At 41.6% G+C, this 21,932-nt stretch overlaps 3 protein-coding genes across 3 annotated transcripts; 1 reads left to right on the top strand and 2 right to left on the bottom strand.

Moving 5' to 3' along the window:
* Positions 1–7,608: 7,608 nt before the first annotated feature.
* On the top strand, positions 7,609–9,676 carry MELLADRAFT_112803 (uncharacterized protein; the record flags this gene model as incomplete). Its single annotated transcript, XM_007417328.1, has 2 exons — positions 7,609–7,999; positions 9,183–9,676. The coding sequence occupies 2 exons, from the start codon at positions 7,609–7,611 to the stop codon at positions 9,674–9,676; spliced, it is 885 nt and encodes a 294-aa protein (XP_007417390.1).
* Positions 9,677–16,577: 6,901 nt separating this feature from the next.
* Positions 16,578–17,995, bottom strand: MELLADRAFT_112802 (uncharacterized protein; the record flags this gene model as incomplete). The annotated part of the gene is made up of 4 exons (XM_007417323.1): positions 16,578–16,666; positions 17,415–17,825; positions 17,894–17,930; positions 17,990–17,995. 4 exons carry the CDS (start codon positions 17,993–17,995, stop codon positions 16,578–16,580), a joined length of 543 nt encoding a protein of 180 aa, XP_007417385.1.
* A 1,154-nt stretch (positions 17,996–19,149) lies between these two features.
* MELLADRAFT_94708 (uncharacterized protein) lies at positions 19,150–20,895 on the bottom strand (the record flags this gene model as incomplete). Its single annotated transcript, XM_007417315.1, has 6 exons — positions 19,150–19,355; positions 19,405–19,544; positions 19,607–19,884; positions 19,955–20,465; positions 20,585–20,769; positions 20,836–20,895. 6 exons carry the CDS (start codon positions 20,893–20,895, stop codon positions 19,150–19,152), a joined length of 1,380 nt encoding a protein of 459 aa, XP_007417377.1.
* Between the last annotated feature and the right edge of the window lie 1,037 nt (positions 20,896–21,932).

Raw genomic sequence — 21,932 nt, 5'->3', positions numbered from 1 at the left:
TCTGACAAAGAATGTTCTGATTTCGCCAAACTCGGTCATAATTATCGCAGTGCTGTAGGCTCACTAATGTACTTGTCTCAGTGTACAAGACCCGACCTAGCTCACTCAGTAGGAGTGCTTTCACAACACCTTGATCAACCTGGACTTCAACACTGGAATGCGGCTCAACAAGTTTTCAGATATCTAAAAGGAACTATGCATTTAGGAATTGTGTATTCAGGTGAAGATGAACTGAAGGTTTCCGTCCAGCGTAGCTTCTGTTTCTCACTGTGACGCCGACTGGGCTGGTGACAAAAGTACTCGTAGATCTACTACTGGTTATATATTTGTACTAGCAGGCAGTGCGTTGTCTTGGAAAAGCAGATTGCAACCAACAGTGGCTTTGTCTTCTACAGAAGCGGAATATCGCGCCATTACCAAAGCTGGTCAAGAACTATTGTGGTTACGAAGAATGATGGAATATTTCAGGTGTTATGATCCAGATCCTACTGTACTTTAAAGTGACAATCAAGGTGCCATCCATCTCACAAACAAGTCAATTTTTCATGGCCGGGCTAAACATATTCAAATCCAATATCACTGGATTCGAGAAATAGTCAAAAATGGAGATCTGATCTTAGAACATTGTCCTACCTCAGAAATGGTTGCTGACCTCCTTACGAAAGCTTTAGGAAAACAACAATTCATCAAACTTAGAAGCAGATTGGGTATCAAGATGTAACTGACAAGATCTTGAGGGGGCGTGTTGAAATAAGGTGTTTATCATTAAGTTGGTGTCGGTCAAGAACTTGTCAGTACAAGGTTGAAGTTATCGTGTGAACAGAACAGATCTCGAGAGTGTGATCAAGAAGATCATTTAGGTTTGATGAGATGTGAATGTCTTGAAGAAGTGATTGATATTGAAGTAGGAGTGTTTAAGTCGAAGTGTTCAAGGTTTGTGTTGAATTAATGTTCTCCGTGTGATACTTGTTTTCTTTCCTCGTGATAGTATCTTTTGTGAATTTTCTTATATACCTGGGTGTTGTTCTCCTTAGAATCTTTTTCCCCTTATCGGGGAAATTTATTCTAAAGTAAGGTCTATTCTTTTTACTCTGTGTGGGATTATCATCACTGAAGCCTTCATTTCTATTGTGCGGTTGTGCTTTTCGTTTCTTTGTCTTATTCATCTCTATATACTAGTCTCTACTTTCTTTGTCAGGTCTGTTGATAGCGTCGTGCCTCTGTTATTCTTTCTCAGCGTGTCTCGTCAACACTTGCTGAAGTCTTATCTTACACCTTTATAAAGGTTGTCTTTCTGTTTAGATTTCAAAATCTTACACTTAGCAATGATAGTGTACCAAAAACGAGAAATACGGAAGACTTACCACCTGCTGACATAGTGATGATGTCTTTGTCCAGTCCACAAAACACCTCAACGGAACCCGATGTGGAACTGGAGAGGAAAGCAAGGAACAGTGACAAGGGGGTTGAGATCAGCAATGACTCATTAAAACCCCCGCAGAGTGAGTCTGATACAGAAACCAAAGATATGCTCAAAGAAACACTGAACAAGCAGCCACGCTTTCTACAGGGATACCCTCTATGACAACAGAACGTACCTGCCCGGAAGCCATACTCACGAATCTACCTTCCACAGAGGACCATGCAAGCCCATCTTAATTCACTGAACGCTTCTTGGAATGTCTCGACCCGACTTACTGCTAACCTAAACAAGAATACGAATGAGCAAACTGCGGCTGAACTAGTTCCAAGTTGCTATCACGAATACCTGCACATGTTCGAAAAGAGCATGTCTGAAGTATTACCACCTCGCCGCCCGTACGACTTCAGAGTTGACCTTGTTCCGAATGCAACTCCTCAAGCAGGAAGAGTTATACCCTTATCACCGAAGGAGAGTAGTGTTCTTGATGAGATGATAGACAAAGGATTGAAAAATGGAACCTTACGCCGAACAACGTCACCGTGGGCAGCTCCTGTCCTGTTCACAGGAAAGAAGGATGGAAGCTTGCGTCCTTGTTTTGATTATCGCAAACTCAATGCTCTTACAGTGAAGAACAGGTATCCCTTACCTCTTACGATGGAACTGGTTGATAGCTTATTAAATGCGGATCAGTTCACAAGTCTGGATATGAGAAATGGTTATAACAATCTGAGAGTGAGGGAAGGGGACGAAGCTAAACTTGCCTTTATTTGCAAACGAGGCCAGTTTGAACCTTTAACTATGCCGTTTGGACCGACTGGTGCTCCTGGTTTTTTCCAATTCTTCATTCAAGACATTCTCAAAGCTCACATTGGTCGAGACGTCGCGGCATACCAAGATGATATTCTCATATATACAAAACCTGGAGTGGATCACAAAGCAGTCGTCAAGGAAGTTCTTGAAATTCTGAAAGCTCAAAATGTATGGCTAAAACCGGAGAAATGTAAATTTTCAAAAAAGGAGATATCTTATTTAGGACTCATCATATCAGAAAATCAAATCAAGATGGATCAAACAAAAGTTAAAGCTGTGAAAGATTGGCCAACACCTCGCAACGTATCTGAAGTGCAAACATTCATAGGCTTTGCTAATTTTTATCAAAGGTTTATTAGCCAGTTTTCAAAGATAGCAAGACCGCTACACGAATTATCCCAGAAAGACACCCCATTCAGTTGGACGAAAGCAAGAGAAACTGCATTTCAAAGCCTGAAAGAAGCATTCACCACGGCACCTATTCTCAAGATAGCGGATCCGTACAGACCGTTTGTATTGGAATGTGACTGCTCGGACTATGCATTAGGAGCGGTGTTGTCTCAAGTTTCAGAAGATGATGGAGAGTTACATCCGGTGGCATTTTTATCTAGATCACTAATTCAGGCTGAAAAGAATTACGAAATATTTGATAAGGAACTTCTAGTGGTGGTGGCCTCATTCAAAGAATGGAGACAATACCTCAAAGGTAACCCGAATAGGTTAAATGTGATTGTCTACACGGATCACAAAAACTTACAATCACTCATGACTACAAAAGAATTGACACGAAGGCAAGCCCGATGGGCTGAAATCATGGGTAGTTTTGACTTTGAAATTAGATTCCGTCCAGGCAAACAGTCCACAAAGCCTGATGCGCTCTCAAGAAGACCGGATCTAATGCCGAAGGAAGGTGAAAAGCTCACGTTCGGACAAATACTCAAACCTGACAATATCCCTGCCGACGCCTTTATCGACAAACTTGACTTATTCAGCTCTTGGGTATTAGAAGAATCAACTCACTCAACAACAAGTATTAATGAAATTGACGGATCAAGGCAATTTGAAGATGACGACAACAACTTGATTTGGAACGATGAGAAGATAATTGAAGAGATCAAATTGAAATCAGAATCCGATCCAAAGCTGAATGAAATAGCTCAATTACGCAAAGATGTTTGGACTTCAAAATTTCTGAAGGACTATTCGCATAGGAATGGCCTATTATACTTCAAGGATAAAATTGTCGTACCAAATGACAACAATTTGAAACTTCAGATTCTTAGGTCACGCCACGATAGTCGACTGGCTGGTCATCCTGGACGGATGAGAACGCTGGCCTTGGTGAAACGAGGATTCTACTGGAAATCAATGAAGGCTTTTGTCAATCAATACGTTGACGGGTGTCAATCGTGCCAAAGGATAAAGTCACGAACAACTAAACCATTCGGCAGCTTAGAACCCCTTCCAATCCCGAAAGGCCCATGGACTGACATTTGTTATGATTTAATCACTGATTTACCAGAATCAGAGGGTTACGACAGCATCCTCACGGTGGTAGACCGGTTAACGAAAATGGCGCATTTTGTACCGTGTAAGAAGACGTTGACATCGGATGAATTGGCGGAAGTGATGATCAAGAACATCTGGCGACTTCACGGCACTCCTCAGTCTATTACTTCTGACAGAGGTAATGTCTTCATATCTAAACTCACTAAAGACATGAATAGACGGTTAGGAATCACAACACAGTCATCCACTGCATATCACCCGCAGACTGATGGTCAGTCAGAAATCACTAATAAGGCAGTTGAGCATTACATTCTTCACTTTACGTCGTACAAGCAGGAAAACTGGTGCTCACTCCTGCCAATGGCAGAATTCTCGTACAACAAGAACGACCACTTGGCCATCGGAATGTCACCGTTCAAAGCTAATTACGGCTTTAACGTGAGTTTTACTGACGTTCCAACAGGAGACCAATGCCTATCGTCGGTAGAACAACGATTAGCACAGCTGAATGATGTTCAAAAAGAATTAAAAGAATCAATGCAATTAACACAAGAAGATATGAAAAGCCAACATGACAAGAAATTTCAACGCTCACCGGATTGGAAAGATGGAACAGAGGTGTGGTTGAATAATAAAAATCTATCAACGACAAGACCATCAGCTAAGTTTTCACATAGATGGCTTGGTCCATTTCCTATCTTAAAGAAAATATCCAAGAATGCTTACAAACTACAGTTGCCTCCATCAATGTCCTTAATACACCCAGTGTTTCACGTTAACTTACTGAGGAAATTCAAAAATAGCAAGATCAAGGGTCAAGCACAGGAACCACCATCACCAGTCATTATTGAAGATGAAAATGAATATGAAGTAAGTGAAGTGTTGGACAAAAGATTAAGAAGAGGAAAGGTTGAATATCTGGTCAGCTGGAAAGGTTATGATCCTAATCACGACTCGTGGGAACCAGAAGAATCAATGGGTAATGCTCAAGATGTAGTAAATGAATTCAACGAGAAATATCCTCAAGCTGAAAAAAGATACCGTAGGGTACGGAGAAAGTGATGAGGGTTAGGCTTTTTTCCCACTGGGTTTTTACTGCCAACCCGGGGAAAGATGCTAACCTGTCAAGAGGAGGTTGAGTCATAAAGGGGGGAGTGGTGTTATGAGCCACTTATAAGGCTATTCACATTATGCTTGTAGTAGATGGGCGCTCTCTTATTGTCTGGCTCGAGGATGGCCTGTGCATCCTCACGCTACAATCCAAATACCTATACGAGGGGACTTTCTCTATCACCTTGCATCCCAAACCGCAAGCCCACTCATTAAAATACTTCAGTTGACTCTGCTCCAATCCATGTGCCGGTTCTCCGCTTGAAGCAGGCGAGGCCTTCCACTCTTCATGACCCTTTACAGTACCTTTCAACGCCATGTCTGTTCAACTTGAAGGGCAATATCACGTCAATCAGAAGGCATTCCATACCATTTGCAAGGATGAGGGAAAGACCATGTACCTTGGTTAGTTAGATGGCAATCTCCCTAGGGACGAGCAATCAGGAAGGGTTTGGCACCGGTATAAATATTGAAAGAGTACCTTGAAAAACTTACTTTCAAATCTGATAGAATGTGATCTAGCCAATTGAGGTCCTCTTTGACTTTTCATCTTGCTCTTTTAGCTCTTCGATTGCACTTTGATATGCAACCATTTTGCGATAGAGCTCAGTGGCGTTCAACCTATTTACCCCAGTTTGTAAAATTTGCTCGACTCTTTCCTTTGCCGCTTTTGTGTCTTGTTCCTTCGCTTTTAAGCTGATCAACTTGGTGTCAAGCAATTTTACAAGTTGAGTCAAATCTTCTCTTTGCCCAAAGAGGATGTAATTCTTGTGTTTACCATTTCCTGCTTTAAATTTACAAACCAGAATATCAAATTTCTTTGTGTACCTAGCAGTCACAGCAGCTCAGCAATTTGGGCACTGTAAGTCAAAATTATTGGGTCCGGCCAATCCATCACAGCATTCAGGTTCACATATACCATTGTTCACTCAAGATATTTGAACGCAAGCTGGGACATGTCCTTGGTTTTGACATTGAAAGTATCCTTTTGAGAATTTGGAGGAGTGAAGAGATGCCATCGAATTGACGCTCAAGACGCTCTTTGTTGTCTTGCAAAGTCCAGCTCCTTGTGAGTCGAACACAATGGACCAGTCAGTGTTGACAGGAACAGAAGCGGTGAAGATTGTTGATACACTTGCTTGTTTGCCTAACCCAGTCCCCTTGGCCGACCTCATGGATGATGATAAACCCAAAGAATATTCGAAGAAAAGTACCAAGAGTTTATAAACCAATCGAAATCAAATAAAGCTTTTGATTGTAATGAATCAGCTATTAGACCCAATTTCAGATTTATCTTATAAAGAATTAATTAAACTAAGATTGATTTCTTAAGCTTGTTCTATAGCTGTTATTCTCATTTTATTTTAAAACAGTTTAGATAAATCATTCAAGATGTCCAAAGCGGTTTTTAGATAAATGCAAATTGGGATTTGTTGGGAAGTTGTGAACTTTTCCTGTTGAAGGACTTGTGATTAAACGACTTTGGTATTCAGAAGAAGAATATCAAGAAGAAGATGCTAGTTTCATATAAAATTAGATTTTGAATTGATGTATTGATTAATGTTTTGCAGAAATCGATCAACTTCTTTTCAAAGTTTTTTTTGTGGTGAGTCTAACTGTTGATGATTTATTTATTATCGAGTTGATGAGTGGATATGCATGATTAGGTACCTAGTTTGATCGGATAACGTGTGTGGTAATTCATTTTTGATATAAAAAACATGTACTTTTGTTCATCAGATTCAGTTCGACATGTGTTAGAAAAGGTTTTCTTTTCAGATGATAAGGGAAATGAGATAAAGAGGTTTGTGTCTTACTAACCTTTTTGAATACCTCTTGTGTATCATCTGATCTTTCTGGAACTGCATCTAGATCAAAGGCTTCATCTTTATCAATACTATTGTGACAACCACAATACTATTTCATCGAAAAAATATGAATGTGTATATCAAGTAATCAGAGCGAGCTTATTGAGGATAATAGCCAACTCTTAGGATACAATTGATCAAAAGTGCAATTCCTTCCGCTCTAGCTTCTTCATTTGAATTGGTTTGGTTTGAATCTCTACCTTTCTACATCTCGATCCAATCTTCTAGAGTAGGTTCAATAACTGAGCTACCCTTCGGGATCTAATCTGATTAAATGGGTTTAAAACAATGTTTAATCGATTTTCAAGAGAACGAGCTAAAAGAAGGATAAAGACTGACTAAGGAGATCATTATCTTGTGAAATGTATAATCTGATTTCACATGGTTTCCTAATTCTCTATCACTCCTTACATCTTGGTCAAGATAATGATTGTTTTCTGGAGCTCGATGTCGTTTTGAGTTTGGATTAGTTGTTGATTTGGTTTTAGATTTCTTGATTGGAGTCTTGTGCGTTCAAATTGGTTTTTTAGATCCAATGACTTTTTTTTATTTCTTTCGATGACAATCTGATGAAGGTGAGGGAGACAGGTGCCCAAAGGCACGACGGCACCTGTACGTTCCATTAAACACGGTAGATAACTCGACGAGAGCAATTGGCCCCGGTACAGATATGTCATCGGTGCCGGGGACTGTAAGGGATAACATTCCGCATCAGACAGAGACGAAGATGAAACCTTATCGATTTCATCTCTCGTCACCACAGCAAACCTTTTCGATTCTTCAACACCAGAACTACTAACACACATTTCTCGATAGAAATTTTCTTTTCTCTCTTCAATTCAATTCAGAAAAACCTTCATATCAGTTTAGAACAAATTCTCAAATAAAATGTCTCAACAAATCGCACAAGCAAAATCAATGGCAAACTTATTACATGGAAGGACTCTACGCCCAAGAGGCCCAACACCAGGTCCGTCAGTAACTAAGAAGAATAAGACTGAAAATAAGAGAGAAGAATCGAAGAGTCAAAAAGGAAAGAAGAAAGTGCAAGAAGTTGAACAAGTTGGAATAGAAAATACGTTAGAAGGTCAAATCGAAGAATACGGTGGGAAGTCAGCGGTAGAAGTCAAGCAAGAAGAATTGGAAAAGAGAATGAATGAAGACATACATGAAGAACTCGAAAGCAGAGGTGGTGATATAGATGAGAGATTGAACGAAGCGATGGAAGTCGAAAACAAAGTTGGAGAGATAGATCATCACCAACCGTTAATTGGTTTCGGTAAGAATACCCCCCCTACTTTCTTGAATCCGTCAATTCCTTCCTTATCCCCAGAGTGGCCAGTGTTACGAATGTCCAGAGTGGCTAGTGTTATGTACCCAGGGTGTAATCCTAAGAGTGGCCAGTGTTATGAGTAACAATGAGGCCGATGTGATATATCTCAAGAGTGGCCAGTGTTACGATTAAGTCCTATGAGGCAATAGTGTGGCTCTGACCAATAACAACCAAGAAAAGTTAAAAAAAAAAAAAAAAAAAAAGAAAGACAAGTTCAAAGATTGAAGTGGAACTAACGATCGTGGCCTTTATTTGGGTTGGAAAATGTCAGGTGTAGATGAACAAAACACAATCGAGCACCCGACAATTGAGCTAGAACATGCCAAGTGGATTAGAAACATACAAACTGCCTTTAGTAAAAACAAAGAAGCGAAATTCAAAATGCTTACGACTGCATATAGAGAGTGGTGTGAAGAAAACAACACCCAAAGAAGAGATGTAGGCCTTAATGATTTCGAGTTTGAGTCAAGCAATGAAGAAACTAAAGAAGTGATAACGAAAACGAAAGCTATGTCGACTTCGAAGAAAGATGCTAATACTCAGATGAAACTTGGAGCAAAATTGACTCATAACATGGTTCGATTATCGGAGTATTGGCATAATATTATGATAAACAAAAACTTACATGTACCAGTGACAATCTTCTCCACCCCATGGTTACTAGAAGACTCAGCTTATATGAAGACCAAGAGGACGAAAACAGTTAGCTGTACATCAGACGTAATCTCATATGTTGGTTTGAAAGTCCCAAATGAATACCGGTTAAGTCGAGCAGAGTGGTCAACACGTTTCAACCTTATGGTAAAATACCAACGGCTAGAGTATGACACGTTAGATAGCCAGAAGAACTCACCTATCGCACCTAGATTGATAGCTCATAAGGAGAATGTTTTGCAAATGCAAGAGGAAAACTTTGGAATGTGGACCCCTTCAATGCGTTACGATATAGCTCACCGAAGGAATGTGTGGGAACATCGTTTACCGGACGGCACAATGGCAGACGTGGGTACGTTGAATGAAGTGTTAGCGGCTCAAGCGCTTCGAGACGCGAAACATCATGGTGAAGACATCTTTGGAGATAATCCCTATATGATTGGGGGTGAATGGCAACATGTTAATCCAATAACAGGAAGAACTCACCCGGCAGATAAGCCTTGGGATGATGAGGCATTTAGCGGTGAGGCACAAGCAGCTATGTTAACAGGCCGTTTGGTGTCACATTTGGCGACACAAGTGATTCCGAATCTACCAGATAATAAGACGTTAGTTAGTAATCAAAGCAAAACTGGCATCAACCCCTTCTATAAAGGGAGAAATTACGACCCACATTATGTAAAACCGCCACAAAATCAAAGTCATAGAGGTGGATTTAATAACTCCAATACGAACTCCGGTGACCAAACCAGACCTCATCCTTACTACCAAAACCAAAACCAATCTTATGGTAATGGGGGAGGTAGAGCAATAAGTAGTGGCAGTTATGGTATGAATGGCGGAAATGTACAAAGTGGTTCAGGTTCAGGTCGGCCGTTGATAGGAGCGGGTAGTTTTGTGAGAGGAATGGGTGCTGATAGAAGTGGAAAAGGACAAAATGTTAGCAAGAATAACACAACATCAAAGTGAGTAAAGAAAGAAGAAGAAGAAGAGTTAGTGATGAAAAGAGAGTGTAATAAAGAGAGAAGAATGGCAATATATCTTTACTCGAAATTTTATTTGACCCCTTTGTTCTTCCAAGACATCACCCAATTCTAATTGTTCTTGTAGTATGAAATAAAAAGAGATTATGGTGACTGATTATTTGTGGTGTTTTTCCTCCTTGTTTTTCTCGTTGTTCAAGCTCTTGTAGAAGCCATGTTGTTCGCAATGAATCAAAGAGCCAAGTTCCAACACCTGAGAACACAGATATAATCCCAACAGAATCGAGTATACGAGAAAACCTTGACGAGACATACGTTATCAATGACCAAAAGGAGTTAGAGAATTGGCCGAGAGAAGCAAATTGTGAAATGAACCTTACAGAGTGGAAGTTATTGCTTGAAGATGGGAACCTTCTTGAGAAATGGAACCATGTCCTCAAAGGCCTAGAATTCGGTTTTCACCAAGGGATCCCACAACACACTCTAGGCGAATTGAAGTGGTTCACACCCGATAACCACAAGTCAGCATTAGCAGTCAAAGAGAAGATAATGGCTAATTTGTATAAAGAGCGGAGAGAAAAACAAATCTTCGGACCTTATACTCATGAGGAAGTTTTTAGACGATGGGGGGTCTTTCGGTCAAACCCAATGGGGAGTGTGACCAATAACGACCTGTCATTACGGATGATTAATGATTTATCTTATCCCCAAGAGAAAGATGATAATGTGAAAAACAGATTCGACAGACTCACATCAAAATCTAGATGTGACGGGTCCAGACGATGGTCAAACGCAGCAGTTTACAAAAGACAACAACATCATATGGTACCGTCCGTCAATTCATTCGTAGATAAGACGAAATTCGAAACCTCGTGGGACGATTTCGACACAGTAGAATCTTACTTCAGGTCAAAAATCGGAATAAAATTGTTGTTAGCTATTTATGACTGGAAAAAAGCATACAGACAAGGTGCAACTCACAAATCTCAATGGCGCTACTTGACGATAAAAGACTTCAACGGGAATATCTGGATAGACACCAGAATCCCATTTGGAGGGGTGGCGGGTGGCGGGACCTTCGGGTGGATGGCGGACGCGTGGAGAGACATTATCTCCACAACACTAAAAGTCGACCAGATCTTTCGCTGGGTCGACGACAATATGTTTGTGAAGGTGGATGGAAGTGATCTGTCAATGGACGTAGTAAAACAAATTAGTAAAAATTTAGGTGTACAGTCAAATGATGAAAAGTTTCAAGATTGGGAGGTAGAACAAAAATACCTTGGGTTTATTTGGAATGGAGATAATAAAACTGTGCGCTTACCAGAAGAAAAATTAGAAGAAAGGAAGCGCCAAGTCAAAGAATTTTTAACATCTACAGGGAAGTGGCGACTGAAAGACGTAGAAAAGTTAGTAGGAAGACTGGTCCATCTACTTCATATCCTTCCACACATGAAATGCTATCTGTGGAACCTATACGAATGGCGAGCAGAATGGGTTAACCCAAGCGCATTACGGGAATTACCAGTAGGAGCTAAGGAAGACCTCCAAGAATGGCACACAACATTAAACTCCTTCGATCATCTACGCTTCGTCCCAGAAATAGAACCAGTGGAAATTGGATGGGTAGGTGATGCCAGCACTAGTTATGGAATTGGTATCCTGGTGCTAGATAAATGGGCAAGATTCGAGTTACTGAAGGGGTGGGAGAGTACTGATCTGTCACCAGAATGTCAGAGACGTGACATCAACTGGTTAGAGACCGCGACAATCCGACTCGGTCTACATGTAGTACAGAAAATAGTACCCACCTTCGGCCGACGATTCCTTCTTCTAACCGATAACACCACATCGCAGGCAGCAGTTCATAATCGTAAATCCAAACACAAGCTCGTCAACGAAGAGTGGCGGAGAATCCAAAAAGACTTGACCGCGTTCCAGTGTGACATTGTAGCGAATCGAGTGACTTCAAAAGGAAACGTTGCAGATACACTTTCGAGAGGCGACCAAGAAGACCTAGAAAACAGAAACGAAATCATCATTAGCATCCTGTTAGACCTGAGCAGGTTATTGAAGAGAGGTACACAGAAGAAAGATGCAAAACGAAAAGAAAGCTAGAAACTTCCTAATGGACGAAGTTGGGTACGTAAAAAAAAAAAAAAAAAAAAAAAAGGAAAGAGAAACTTACACAGTTAAGTTCTTACACTGACAAGGGGTCCTGTACATAGGTTGATTCAATGGTCTGAGAACCCCGTACAACGCCGACTCCTGAGCGGTAGCTGGTCGCAGGCGACCTTAGAAAATTATAGCACAGCCATGTCCAAATTGATGAAGTACGGAGAGTTGATGAAGAAGTCGAGAAACGAGATGTTACCGTTGAGTGATGAACTGTTGAAAGGTTTCATCGTATGGGCAGGGAAGGAACAAGATGGCTATTCAGGAAAGAAAGGCAAGGTGAAGCACGAGAAACATAAAGTCAGCTTAGTTACACTTAGCAAGTATATATCAGGTTTTAGATCATGGCATTTATTCCATGACAAACCTTTCCCCAGCAAAAATAACAGAGTCGTACAATTGATGCTGAAAGCCTGTGGAGTCGCAGACGCAAAAGACCAAGACAGGGTGAAGATTGAGAAAGAACCGATCCAACTCTGACACCTGGCTGAACTAATTTTCGCTTTAGCAGACGGATCTTGGAAAGAAAAGACGGCTTTAGCAGTTGCACTCGTCGCCTTTTGGGGAATGGCTCGTCTCGGAGAACTAGTTTCAGACAACAAGAAGAAGCGATTAATCTTACTGAAAGACATGTTACGAGCAGAAGATGGTACTTATCTGAAACTAGCTTTACATGACGCGAAAACCGCGAGACCAGGCGAAATCCAGTGGCTCCATCTACGATCACTACCATCCTTACTAGACCCGGTGAACGCATTAAATCAAATATTAGTACGGAGTCGCCCTAATGACGTGTACATGGAACCGATCTTCTCTTACCCAGATGATAACGGAAACAGAGTAGCGATGACGAAGTCTGTGTTTATGTCGATTTGTAGAGGAGTTTGGGTTAAGGCTTCAGGAACACAAAATTGTCTAACTGGTCATTCCTTCCGGGTAGGGGGAGCTACGTTCAGGTGGAACGAGAAACATCCGTTAGAGAACATTATGCAAACTGGGAGGTGGCAATCGAGAGCGTACCAAACATACCTAAAGAACTATTCAAGAGGTGACTCCGTAGATGCGAAGTATGTATGGGATCTACTGAAACTACCGGATATAGCTGTGAAGGTTGTCTCAGGACCGACTCTTCTATCAAACGGAGGGAAGAGAGAAATCGAAACAAAAGATATGAAACGGAAAAGAGGCTGAGTAGAACAGGAGGTGAAGACAAGATGTAGTGAAAGAGGGAGTAGTAGGTACAAGGAAACTTACATGGTCACTTAGTTGTTCCAATTTTTTTCCAATTTGCGTTTTCGTCCTTATCCGATGGTTGTATTTGGGGAGAACTCTTCATAAGAGGAATTGTTTGTACGTAGATTGGAAGACTGGCTGGTGTGGTAGGAGGAAGATGAAAAGAAATCGATGTAGATCGACAGATGCCTCGAACACAGTGAGAGTGAGACAGCGAAAAGGGTGAGAGAAGGGATTGAATTGAGTCCCACTAAAGTGATAACCTCGGGGGATACTAAAGAGTTCGGGGGTCACTTGGGCCCTACCGTGGTAGGCTCTCCGCAGGCTCCGGACGATATGTCCCGAGTAATGGCAGCAGAGAGCCTACCCTTGGCCAAAGACCAGCGGCCCCCGCCCCCCCCCAAACACACACCAGGAGACTTAAGTTACTCTTAAGTCAAATGGTTACTGGTTAGTTGGTAAAGGAGTAATGGCTAGAAATATGAGTAGTATGTAGAGTGTAAGAAATACATAAGTAAACAAAATGTATAATATAAAAGTTAAAGGAAATGTAAGAAAATTTACATAGCGAGAAATGTGACCTACAAGATTAATGGAGGGAGACAGGTGCCCAAAGGCACGACGGCACCTGTACGTTCCATTAAACACGGTAGATAAGTTTTTCAACTCGTGATGAACCTCTTCTTGGACTTGATTGGTTTTGATTTGGCAAATCAGCTTTAAAATAAAGTTATCATTAGCTTTACTTTTTGATACATTCTGTTAATGATGAAAATGAGAAATCGAAAACTAACAATTTGATTGTAAGCTTGAAGTTGGAGTTGATTTTTTTTGTTTTTTTCTGTTTTATCATGATTCCTCGTTTTTTTAACGAGTAGCTGAAAGACATTGATGCACATCTCCCCAAGTAGTAGTATCCATGATCGAACAACCTTTGTAGTCACAAACTTCTTTGGCAAATGCAGCAGGTCCTTGAGTCTTGAGAATTGCTTGCCACATCACCGTGATATCATCAATGAACAGGAAAGATGAGAGGAACAAATTAGTTTGTTATCCAACTGGAAGAAATAGAGATCATCTAGAACTCATAGTGGTTTGACAGGCCATAAAGAGAGGTGGGGTCGGGAACACCTGAGCCTAATGGGGTCAGAGTCTTAGTGTACAGCTTGTCTTAGGGGTTTAATCCAGTTTTGCCGAGAAACTGGGTTGTGCCTTTAGTGTTATGATGATGCTTAACAATTTGTTGATGATTTTAGAAAAATGAAAGTTAATCATCATCTCCTCCTCCTCCTCCTGCTCCTCCTCATCATCATCTAGATTAGAAGATGAAGAAGTGAGCCGATTGTAATCCCGATGTGGTGGCGGTTGATCTGCAAGAGTTCTTAATGAATTCGGTGAGATTGGTTGAGAATTCAACAATCAATTGATTGATTGATTGATTTCAGGTAGTTTTTAAGAAATCAAGTAAAGGCAACATGAACACTGATATTTGATTTCGCTCTCATTGGTTACGTTGTAAAGGTACCTTGGCTTTCAAGTCATCAATCTGTCTTTCTTTCATCTATGTAACAATGTGCTTTTTGACTGTGTGAGCACACTTGATAGACCTTGCATGATCCAATTGACAAACCTGCACAGGTGAGCATCATCCAGAGGATGCTTCCAACCGGCAGCTGGATGCCGTTTTAGCCAGCCAAGCTCAGGATAAAAAACGTTGTAGGCAGTGCGATAAATTGCCATTGTAAATAGGGATATATATTTTGATATAGCGAAGTTCTGGATCTCGGGATGAGGAGTGAGGTTGCAAGGGAATGGAGGGATTGGGGAACTGGAGTGTAAAGAAAGGTGGCATCGAATAAGGATATGTTTTATATGTGTGGGCAATAAGGGAGGCAGGAGTGTTGTGGAAAGAGTCAGGTCATTACGAAGCACTGTCAATGTTTTTCTAATTGAGAAAAGCAATCCAAAAGCAAGACAATCGGAGCAGCAAACAAAAGGAAAAGAGTGCAGTACAACTTTACCAATGTGATCATTAGAAATAGGGTTTAACAATAGCAAAAAGAGGCAAATTGCTTGTGAAAGCACCCACCACTTAGACAGGATGAATGTAATGGGGACAAAGGGTTGAATAAGAAATGTGTTGAGAATGGACACAGGGTTCTGGGCAAGCAATGGTAAAGAAAATTCATTGCGAAGACATGTTGATGATTATTGAAAAATAACAATGAAAAGTTTTTGACGTTAGGGCAGAAAGCAAAATGGAAGCAGGAGGTCAGTCCACAACCACCTTTGTTCGAGAGATCGATGATGACAGTGTTCTCGAAAAGCAAAAAATTCCAGGTTGCTTTTGAAAAGTCCAAACACCAATGCATGACGGTTGGCTCTGGCAACGCGAAGAGGGAAGGAAATGATTCAGCTGCCATACAAAGTGAATAAAGACAGCATTGCTACGGGCGTCTGATCAAGCATGTGATGAAAAAGCAGTGGGTGGTGCTTCTGTGGGATGATTGCTTTTGGTGAGCTTTTTCCGGGACACCACAGACAGAAATCCTATAAATACCGGGGGGGCAATGGGTTACTGAATCCGCATCACCCAATGCTACCCATGGCTACACATAAGTGAGTCGTAAGTGGGAAGCAGAGGAATCCGATGTTTTAACGCCTTGATGCCTGATACCCAAATGCTGTTAATGGGGTATAAGGCTTTCAGGGGGGGAATTCGGATTTAAGAAGATAAATAACACCACTCAATAAGCAGCATTAAATTTTGGTCTTTCAAAGACTAATTTTGACCCAAATTGAAATTCACATCTGAGAAGGCTTGGTCATATTGGAGTACTGAACAATGAAGGAAGGAAGTCAAGGAAAAAAATTATCCCTTTGGTTTGGGTTGTTTGTTTGAGGCTGCATAAAATATGATGACAATGTTCAATTTTATGAGTTCTCTCATTTTGAAGCATTTGAAATATCATGAGGTTGGACTTGCTGCACCAATGCAATCCAGGTACTGATCTTTCAAAGACAGATGCAGAGACTCAATCACGAGTGAGAAAGTTGGGATACAGGGATTAGCATTGGTAGCTTGCCACTCCAACTCTGTTGCGCTCAACACTCATCTGTTTTTTGAGCCCTGTCAAATTCTATCAATACATTCAACAATTTATCTGATCCATTTCCAATCTTGATTGAATGCTCAATGCTTTCTCACACAATCTGTTCATGTACATGTAAAACAAATTGAAATTCATTTATAATTGTACCTGATTTAACTTCTCCACATGAATGATCATAAATTGCTAATGTAGTTCTAGATGATGTACTTAACTTTTGTCTGTATTATTGTTCTAATTGTGATTTGTTCCTTAAAAATGTGAAAACTTCTCTTGCTGATCCAATCATTTGTATTTATTGGGCTAAGATTAATGGTGATCCATATTTTAAATTACATAACATTCTTGATAGTTCTGCATCAAAATTGATTAAAAGTAATCCTGGATTGTTGATGGTATGATGATCGCATTGTTCATTGAAGGTCTCAATGATTCAGGTGGTATTGAAGTATTATAGGCTGAAACAAAAGAGAATTGAAGAGGTAAGCTTAATTGGAATAATATCAGTTCAATCAAGATAAGTTTGATTATACTAAACTGGTGGTTGTGGTGGTTGATGATGTCAATATACATTGGATAACGGTTAAGAGATTTTTACACTCTACTGTTTTACACTCCACATTGAGTGTAAATGTGCTGGAGTGTAAAAATCAACATCAAGGGGGGCGAATTAGAATTTTACACTCAATCCAATCCAAATCCCGGAGTGTAAAATACAGGAGTGTATTTCGTTGAGTGTAAAATTGTAACTCAACGTGTCTGAGATTTAATTTTGCACTTATTTTTTAACACTCCATATGCAGTGTTAAAAAAACCAGTGCAAAATTCGACAATCCGGGGTTAAGGTCCATTTTTACACCCGATCCACTTTACATACAATAAGGAGTGGAAGAGCCCGGAGTGGAAAAAACTAAAGCCCCACCCCAAAAGTAGAAATTTACACACGAAAGATTTACACACGAAGAACTTGGAGAAAAAAAAATTATTCTACGAATAGATTTCTTTTACCAAAGAGTTATCTCAGTTTGTTTTCTTAGTTTTCAAAGGCAAACAGATTGACTCGCATTTTGAAGGCTCTGTTGCGCAGGGCAAGATTCCACCACTTAATTGGCCAGTTTCAATTTCACAAACAAGGCCCCCACAAACACAAGATACAAACAAAGACAAGACAAAACATATAATTTAAAAAGTGACTCCCGCGCTTACCACCACGATCATGATCACCAGCATAGAACAATCCTTGTATAACAGTCTGAAACAATAATAAAAAAAAATAGACTTTGACTTTTTTGCCTTTAGCCTTGCCCTTTCCCTTAGGCTTGACCTTAACACTGCTCTCATGTTTTAGCACTTTTTTCGGCTTTGGAGGTGAGACCGGCGGGGATTTAATTGGACTGGACTTGGGTAATGGTCGCTTGACACGCAGACGCAAGGTTAGGGGATCACGCGTAGGCTCTTTGGGCTCTGGTTCGGCTTGTGAGGCTTGAACGCTTTCAACCCCATCACCCTGACTAGCCAGCGGCAATTGAGATAGCTGCGATTGATCAAAGGCCTTCCGGGCCATCTGTGAACGTTGCGAAGAGGTGATCGCCGGAGGAACATCAGGCAGGAGGGGAGCTAAGAAGTCAGGAAAATCATATCAGTAAAGCATTGGACAGGCGAGATATCACGTGAATTGGACTTACAATGCGCTTGTTTGAAAGCACGTTTGGCCTCCACAGCCTGTGAAGAGCTACGTGATTGCAAATCCACATGACCTCCCTCGCCTAGAAGATTATCACCGCCATAATGATCAATCGCTGCTTTACAAAGTAATGATGTTTGGTTAGACCAAACAAGTAGGAAGCATAGAAATCGCAGCAATATAACTTACATGATGCGGTAAAGGTATCTTTTAGCTGCAAACACTCCAACGGAGGGAGAGCGGGCTCCTCCACAATTGGATCCTCCACCCCTTCCAAGTCCAGAGAACAAGCGAACGGTAGATCACCAGTGGAATCTGGATTTTTATGGAGGATCTTTGCAACGGCACAGTCAATTGTTTTCTGTTCGTCAGTGTTCGGCTTGCGTGAGTAAATGAGCCAAGAGGTCAAAGGTTGAGCGCCCGAGATTAAGCTGAGATCTTGGCCGAGGAGCTGTGCCCTGCCATCGTCCTTGCGATCATCGTAGAACCAAACCCCTTGAGCTCCATCGACGAATCTAACCACCTTGCACCAATAGTGATTATAACCCCAGAATCCTCGCGAGACAAGTCAATATTCAACGTTGTTGAAGGTGAGATGCTCAGGCCACAGCATTTCCCCCATGAAGCTGATCCTATCATCTTCTGCGAGACCCGCAACACCTTGAAGAATGAAGTAAAGAGTGTTTGGGTTGGTAGTGAAGTCCAACCGACTCCGCTCGTACAGGTGAGGCAAATCCTCAATGAAACCCGCTGAACAATCTGCAGAATCATCGTTATGGGTGCTTGAATTTTGCTGATTGCGGTTGGTTCGACAGACCGGGCAGCATCGGGGGTTCGTAGAAAATAGACCTTCGGTCTCCCATAGAGAAAGCAGACTCGTGACATCGGAATAACGTAAATTCGCCTCATGGAAGAGATCGTTGGTTAGGACAATGGAGGTGTTGACTCGAACTTCACTCTCTTGATGAGCAGGGATCTTTGTACATTGGAAATCACGTATCATTTTATAAGAAAAATGTCGCCCAATTGAAGTAGGCTCATTCTTCTTTTTAAGAAGAATGTTGTCGATGAATAGGTCAGCTGAACAAAATGTGTCGGTAGTGAAAGACCCCGGGACGCGAGACTGCACCGCGGTTTGTAAGGACTTCAGCCCACATGAAAGCACCAACTTGATGTGGGTTGAATGATGGAGTTCTGCTGAAACCCTCGCCAAAAAGTGTTGAATGAGTTTGGACGCTAAGTCCTTAGCTTTACCTGTCAAACCTTCCAGCCACAAAGTTGAAAAAGTAGGAAACAAGCTTTCCATCGAAGCTGTCTCCCAGCATTGGTTGCGCTTGCCCGGATCGTTGCTGGCAGAATAAGACTGATAGGAAGAGTGACGGTTGCGATTGAAGTTGAGAGATCCATAGGGCCGGCCGAGCTTTTTGGGGCAAGTGATGAGGACATCAGTGGTGTCAGGAGGCCTGCCGTTGTTGGGGTCCGGTTTGCGCCGAGTTTTTTCTTTGGACCAACCCAAAGTCTCAACCACAGAATCCCAGTTGTTCCCGTACTTGATGGAAATCCCTCGTCGCACTTGTTGATCGTCTCTCTTCAGGGATTCTGTAAATAGAAGAAGCTGGACGAAACCTTGGACAATAGTACATTGTCCAGAACTAAAACATTAATACGTCAGTTAAGGCATAATGGTTGATGTAAGGAAATGCCGGTCACTTACGTCAATATATAATATTGCCTATGCATTGATTCCTGACCGTTGGTGGTTTCAGGAAGCTTGGCGTCAAGATTACTTCCATCTTCCAGAGGTGGATCGTCTAGGGGTAGACGAGGTCGTGCACAAAACAACATGCTGTGGATGTCGGACGTATTCCACCAATCGAGCCAAGGCTTGGCTTTAGGGAATAAACGAGCAAGCTGTTCGAATTTCTGACCGAGGGTCAGGCCATTGGGTTTGTCCGGTTCTAGAAGGTTGTAAGCCATGCGTTCAAATTTGGCCTAAGGATTTCAATCATTACATCAGTGATTGGAAGCACAAAGATATTAAAAAGTTAGCAAATTCACATACCAATTGACTTGCATCAACCACATTACGATTTCGTTTGATCCGAGTGACCAATTGACGAAAGTGTTCGTGGCAACCTTTCAACTTGTCCAAGGCCTTGGCGGGATCGGCTTCGTTAAAAACCTCCATGTAGGCACTTACAAACCCCTTCTTCTGGGCCAAGGAGAAATCGACGACCTGTTGAGTCAACAGATCACGCTTGTGGTACGTCAAATCGGCCTGAGAGATCTGTCGGAGCAAGGTGGTGAAATGGGCCCAATAGTGGCCTTCTTCGAGGCCCCACATCCAGGTGAGTTGAACCAGAATCCATCGATGAAGAACGTCACTGTACATTGACGTGGTGAGGAGGTAACCATGCTTGAAGAATCTGTACGTGACGTCGGAAAGGAGACCGCCGGAATAGACCCGATTCTCCTGATCCCGACGCACTAGTTGCTTGGCCATCCATTCGGTTTGAAAGGTAATGTGCACGTTTGCACCTAGAAGCGAGGTTGAGATCAACCTCAGACCGTTCCTAAAACCAAAAGGAGAAAGTAGAACAAAAAAAGATTCTTATGTAAGCGTCAAGGAGTACGAAATATATTATTTCATACAAAAGAGACAGAAGGGTTTGAAAACCAAGCGCAACCTTACCTGCCCCAGTGCATTAAATCCATAATCAGACGGTCCCCACCTCCTAAGCTTTCCTTTTCGGGCATTAGTCCCCTCTCCACCAGGATATTCCTTCGTAAGTAACCAAGACGCCCACCGTTGGAAAACGCAGCATGGATCTCGGTGACTGGCGCGGTGACCGTTTTCCCAGCACCCGCCTGTCCGAACTGTGTGTACAAAGAAGGTAGAGAAGGTTAATATGTGGTTACAAGATAGATGAAGGCTTAGCATACCTTCAACACCAATGGTCCGGCCTTCGGGTTCTGGACGAGCTGATCGGAGAGCGCGCGCATAGCCAAGGGATCGGCTTTTTTGGAAGAAGGCCAAACATGGTTATGAGTCCCGGTGTGTTGAAGGACACCCCAACCGGTGTCCTTTTGGATGTCGATTCGGCAGTTTGACTCGGGGCATGGAGTCCAAATGTTGTTGCCTTCACATGCAACCGCGGGGCACTTCGGTTGGCTAATGGGAAATAATCAAGACAGATATGTTACGATATTTGGTATTATCTTATTAAGTAGTCAAAGATACAATTTTCCTAATAAGGTAATGGTGAATGTTGGTGGTTAAGTGGGATTAAGACAGTTGGTCGGTTAGCGGTAAAATTGGAAGTTGAATAAAGGGATTACATTTGGAGATTGAATCAAGGGGTGCTGGAGGAAATTCTTTTGGGGGTTTATCAGTTCATCTTGTATTTTCTTTCTTCCTCTTTTCTGATTCTTTTCGTGTCGAAAAGAATCAGTAAGTGTTTTTCTTGTTCTCGTTATACTTTATTTTATTTTACTAATACCGTTACTATCATCTTCATTAGATTACTGTTTTGTTTTCCTGTTCTTAAACAACCATCTTACGCGTGCTCTTTTGTTTACTCACAAGCTCGCAGGTAGTGACTGTTTATGCCTTTCCTTTATTTATCTCTCATTTTCTGATTACTTTCATCTCTTATTTTTCTCATCGATTGTTTAGGTTAGCTTTATTTCTTGTTCTCGAGGTTGACTAGCAGAATCGCTGTAGTCTAACTCAGGAACCTGTGCCCTCAGGTGTGTAGTGTGTCGAAAAGAATCAATTACTGTTTTGTTTTCCTGTTCTTAAACAACCATCTTACGCGTGCTCTTTCGTTTACTCACGAGCTCGCAGGTTAGCTTTATTTCTTGTTCTCGAAGTTGACTAGCGGAATCGCTGTAGTCTAACTCAGGAACCTGTGCCCTCAGTGTGTCCATTTCTTACTACAGAAAATTCTAGCAGTGACGTCTTCTCTTGGTTCTAAACGAATCCTGAGAATCCATCCTTTGAGAAACATTATATGGTAGCGAGAGTTCCAAGATCTATT

This window comes from Melampsora larici-populina (assembly GCF_000204055.1).
Source record: "Melampsora larici-populina 98AG31 unplaced genomic scaffold MELLAscaffold_71, whole genome shotgun sequence".
NCBI lineage: Eukaryota > Fungi > Basidiomycota > Pucciniomycetes > Pucciniales > Melampsoraceae > Melampsora > Melampsora laricis-populina.
The sequence above is the reverse complement of the archived record's forward strand: the minus strand, read 5'-3'. Positions and strand labels throughout refer to the sequence as shown.